The sequence below is a fragment of the Cariama cristata genome, unplaced genomic scaffold, assembly GCF_000690535.1.
Source record: "Cariama cristata isolate BGI_N322 unplaced genomic scaffold, ASM69053v1 scaffold36530, whole genome shotgun sequence".
NCBI classification, from domain to species: Eukaryota; Metazoa; Chordata; class Aves; order Cariamiformes; family Cariamidae; genus Cariama; species Cariama cristata.
The window spans coordinates 2,042-6,702 of NW_009594740.1; the positions used below are offsets into that span (position 1 = coordinate 2,042).

General features: G+C 58.6%; 1 protein-coding gene across 1 annotated transcript in view; it reads left to right on the forward strand.

Moving 5' to 3' along the window:
• Positions 1-4,435, forward strand: part of PIWIL2 (piwi-like RNA-mediated gene silencing 2) — a gene marked incomplete at its 5' end in the record, with an annotated part of 6,429 nt that extends 1,994 nt beyond the window's left edge. The window contains 12 exon segments of the mRNA XM_009699096.1: positions 19-76; positions 224-310; positions 473-613; positions 691-804; positions 1,171-1,359; positions 1,482-1,583; positions 1,675-1,794; positions 2,042-2,130; positions 2,434-2,539; positions 3,229-3,482; positions 3,626-3,733; positions 4,279-4,435. Coding sequence (XP_009697398.1) covers positions 19-76; positions 224-310; positions 473-613; positions 691-804; positions 1,171-1,359; positions 1,482-1,583; positions 1,675-1,794; positions 2,042-2,130; positions 2,434-2,539; positions 3,229-3,482; positions 3,626-3,733; positions 4,279-4,435 — 1,525 coding nt within the window.
• Between the last annotated feature and the right edge of the window lie 226 nt (positions 4,436-4,661).

A 4,661-nucleotide genomic window follows, 5' to 3' on the forward strand; every position in this document is an offset into this window, starting at 1 on the left:
CGGTCACCCAACCAGGAGCCGGACCCAGCCGCTGCTCGTCCACAGGCCCAGGGAAAAACAGACACCGGAGGGGAAGGTGAGCCGGGCCCGGAGACCTCGGGAGGGGAAATTGAGACTTATGGTCTTTTCTGGGCTCCTCCAGCCCCTGTCCTGCCTGTCACTGGGAGGGCAGGGGCTTGCAGCCCTCTTGGGGTGCTGACAGTGCCTGTCCCCCTCCCTGCAGCGTCGGCTGGACATGGTACTGCTCGTGCCGGAGCTCACCTTCATGACCGGGATCCCTGAGATGAAGAAGGACAGTCGAATGGTGAAGGTCAGAACATGTTTGCATCTGATGGTCCCTGCTGACCCGAGCTGGCGTTGCCTGGTTTGGAGAGCTGAGCCCTGGCCAGCTGCTGCTGGGGGAGAGCTCGGAGCCCCCCCGTCACACCCGGGGGTTCCCCAACCCACCTCCTCCCATGCCCACCCGCTGCAGGACGTGATGCGGGAGATGCTGCAGAGCCCCAGGGAGCACTACGCGCGTCTCACCAGCCTCCTGCGCAGGATCAGGGACAGCCCGGAGGCCTCACGGGAGCTGATGTGCTGGGGGCTCAGCCTGGACCCGGACATCCACAGGGTAGGGGCTGCGGGGTGCTGGGAACGGAGGCAACGGCTGCACCGCAAAAACCGGCCGTGTATTTCTGCTCTGTGCAGACCCAGGGCCGAGTCCTGCCCATGGAGAGGATCAACCTGCGGCACAGCTCCTTCATCCCCACCGATGACCTGAGCTGGAACAAAGAGGTCGTGAGAGAAGCCTCCATCTCAGCGGTGAGCCCACGGATCGGCTGTTGCAACAACATCCCCTTGTTTGAAAACTGGGCTGGGTTTTCTTAGTGCTGGCATCCCATCCGAGCTTATTCAAGCTAAAACCCTTCCCTTATTTATATTGGCTTTCTGCTTCAGCCTGTTTTTCCTAAGGAGGCTGGAGGTAGGTGGCCATGGCATCTGCTTTCCCATCTCCTCCTGGAGTGGCTGAAGGCTTTCAGACTGCAGGAATCAGATGTTGTGTGCCCTTTAGGTTCCTCTTGGGCCGCTTTCCCTCTCCCAAATTTTCTCTCTGTGCTGCAGGGCTGGGAGCTGCACGAGTCAGCAGCCGCGGCCCCGAGGCAAGGGCTGTCCTCTCCTCTTTCCTAGATCGCCATGAATTACTGGTTACTGGTTTACCCGAAGCGCCTGCAGGACGTGGCAAAGGATTTGGTGACCACCATGGAGAGCATCTGCGGCCCCATCGGCATGCGCGTCAGCCGTCCCGCCTTGGTGGAGCTAAAGGATGACCGCATCGAGACCTACGCCAAGACTATCCGAAGCGTTTTGGGTAGCGAGGTGAGGAGAGGGGGGCTCGAGGGGGTAGCGCAAGGCTAAGGTACCTGCTGGGGAGGGCTGTGGAACCGGTGGGTGGTCTTGGATGCTCCTGCATCGCCCTCCACCGCTGTGCTTCCCCGCAGGACAAGGTGCAGCTGGTCCTGTGCATAATTTCCAGCAGCCGGGAGGATTTGTACAGGGCCATCAAGAAGCTGTGCTGTGTGCAGTCCCCGGTGCCCTCCCAGGTAGGTGAGGGGCTCGGTGGAAGGGGACCACCGGCACGGGGAAGCCGTGGGCATCTCCAGCCTCATTTTTCCCTGTTTTTCCCCACCGCAGGTTATCAACGCGCAGTCCCTTGCGGGTCAGTTGGGCAAGATGAGGACGGTGGTCCAGAAAGTCCTGCTGCAGATGAACTGCAAGCTGGGCGGCGAGCTCTGGGGGGTCGACATCCCCCTGGTAAGGCGGGCAAAGCCGCTGGGCAAAACGGGCGTGCGATGGGTTTGCAAGCTCTGAAGCGTAAACTGTTGTGATTGTGGGCATCCCTCTGGGGATGCGGATGAACCATCTGCAAAATCGGGGTTGGCGTCTCCGTTTTGTGCGTGCAGCATCCCTCGCAGCCAGAGGGATCCAGGCAGGGCAGCCTGGAGGTGTCTGACTTATCCCTAACTCCCACCTGCCTATTTTTTTTTCCGCCTCCCCCCAGAAACAGCTGATGGTTATCGGCATGGACATCTACCACAGCCGCAGCAAAGGGATGCGCTCCGTCATCGGCTTCGTGGCCAGCATGAATCAGTACGTGGTGTCCGGGGGGAAGGCTTTCCTCCCGCCCTACCCTGGGGATGCAAGGGGGGGTCCCACACACGGGAAAGGGGCGAAGGCGATGCCTTCCCCGACTGCTGCGCTCAGCAAAGTCTCTGCCGACGTGTTTATGTTGGGTGTCGCTGGCTGCGGTGGCCTTTGGCACACCCTCGGTGCCGTATCGCTGGGAAAGATGCCGCGAGCGCCGAGCCGGGGTCGGTTTTGGTTGCACAACGGCTCGGTGGACTTTGGCTGATGAGGGGGGTGCCTGATGCTCGTCCCTTTCTTCATCCTCAGCATCCTCACCAAGTGGTATTCCAGGGTGGTCTTCCAGATGCCTCACCAGGAAATCGCCGACAGCCTGCGGCTCTGCCTGGCCGATGCCCTCGAGCACTTCCACGAGGTGAGGCCAGCCTGGTGCTGTCAAAAAAAAAAAAAAGCCCTCCCGTGGTTTAATATCTCCTCAAAACGAGGGGAAAAAACACCCCAAACCTGTCAGCCTGAGTGCGTGCGAGTGAGCAAACATCCTCGGCAGCCTTTGGACTGGATGTGGTGCCCACAGCCACGCACACCCGGGGAGGCTCACCCTTATCTCGGGAGCGTGCGAACCTGCCTCGAGGATTAGTTTGCACTGGGGGAAGTGCCACGTTACGCCTCTGCTCCTGTCGGCATCGAACTGCTGAGCCCTGGCCTCTTGTCCCAAGTCCCCAGCATGAGAAAATCCGCTCTCGGGATTTTCCCATCCCTCTGTGGGTGCTGGAGAAACACCCCTGAAAACTGGGAGTTTGCTGGTCCCCGAACGCGTGCCTGCAGGGCAGGATTAGTGCAAACACCGCTTCCCTCTGCCCTGCCAGCCCTTCTGAAACCTGTTCTGAAATGCGTTTGCTGAGGCTGAGTATGGTTAGGGGCTTTCTGCAAAGCTCGAGGGTGATGGGTTGAATTCACAGGCTGCAAGACCACTGAACTGTCAGCCCTGGAGAGCCAGGGGGCATCTAATGCCCAGCTTCTTGCCAGGGCATGCATCTCCCCCTGCCTGGGGATGGTGTAGGGGGAAAAAAAACCAGCAAGTTCTTCCGATTTCTGCTTCTCCAGATGAACCACTGCTTGCCCAGGAAGATAGTCATGTACAGGGACGGCGTGTCCGACAGCCAGCTCGACACCGTGCTCAAGTATGAGATCCCGCAGATGCAGAAGTGCTTCAGCACCTTTGAGAACTACCAGCCCAGCATGGTGGTCGTGGTGGTGCAGAAACAAATCAGCACCAACTTCTACGCCCTCACGGCAGAGCAGTTTGCGTCCCCTCCTCCGGGAACGGTCATCGACCACACGGTCACCAGCTTGGACTGGTGAGTGGCAGTGGCAGCAACGCCGGCTGTTTTTGGGAAAGCTGTTAAAAAAAAACCCCAACAAACAAACCCTGGTGTGCAAAAAAACCCGGTGTGCAAAAAAAAACGTGTAAAATAACTCCGTGCCCTTCTCTCCCTCTCAGGCAGGATTTCTTTTTGTTGGCCCATTGCTCTCGCCAAGGCTGCAGCATCCCCACACGCTACGTCTGCGTGCTGAACACGGCCAACCTCAGCAGCGAGCACCTGCAGAGGTAAGGGCAGGATTTTCACGCTCCCCCTGCAACATCCTGCGGCGTGGGGGATCCATATCTGACCCCCTAAATCTGGGGATTTTTGCAAAACGGTCCCCTGAAGCTTGTGGGGAGGGCGGCAGGCGTTGGGCTGAGTCTGCTCTGGGTTAGCTGGGAGGACTCGGAGCGGATGAGGGAGAGGAGGAGGATGGTATCTGTCTTGCGTCCTTTCTGGGTGAGAGCTAATTTTAAAGATGATAAAGGAAAAACTGTCACCCGGTGCTGGCCTGAGTGGCCTTGTAGGAGAGCTGCTGCGGGTTTAAACGCAGCTCAGATAATTAATGCAATCCGTGCCCAGGCAGAACCTGACCTTTAATTCGTACAATCGGGAAGAAAACACCCCTGGGAGCAGGTTTGGCCTTGCAGCTCCCTGCTGCTGGAGCCAGCTCTGACCTGCCGAAGCACAGCACTGCCTTAGGGGGAGCAGGATCTGTCCCCGAAGCAGCGATCCTGCAAGGACCGGGATGCCAGGAATCACTAAAACCCTTTCTTTTCGCCGTCCCCAGGTTGACTTTCAAGCTCTGTCACCTGTACTGGAACTGGCCGGGCACCGTTCGGGTCCCTGCCCCGTGCAAGTACGCGCACAAGCTGGCCTTTCTCTCGGGGCAGATCCTGCACCACGAGCCCAGCGCCCAGCTCTGCGACAAACTCTTCTTCCTATAGCCGGTGTGTTGGCAACGGGGGGGAGAAAGGACTCGTTTTGGGGTTCGGCCCCCCCAGCCGCTGCTGTTAAAGTCTCCTGTAAGGGGAGGGGGGAACTTTCTTTCCTTAAATGTGTGGGGTTTTTTTAATTTATTTCTGCATGTGGTTTCTTGGGTTCATTTTTATTGTTGTTTTAAAAGGATGCTCGGAAGCTCTCCGGCACAGTGGCAGGGCCCCAGAGCTGTGG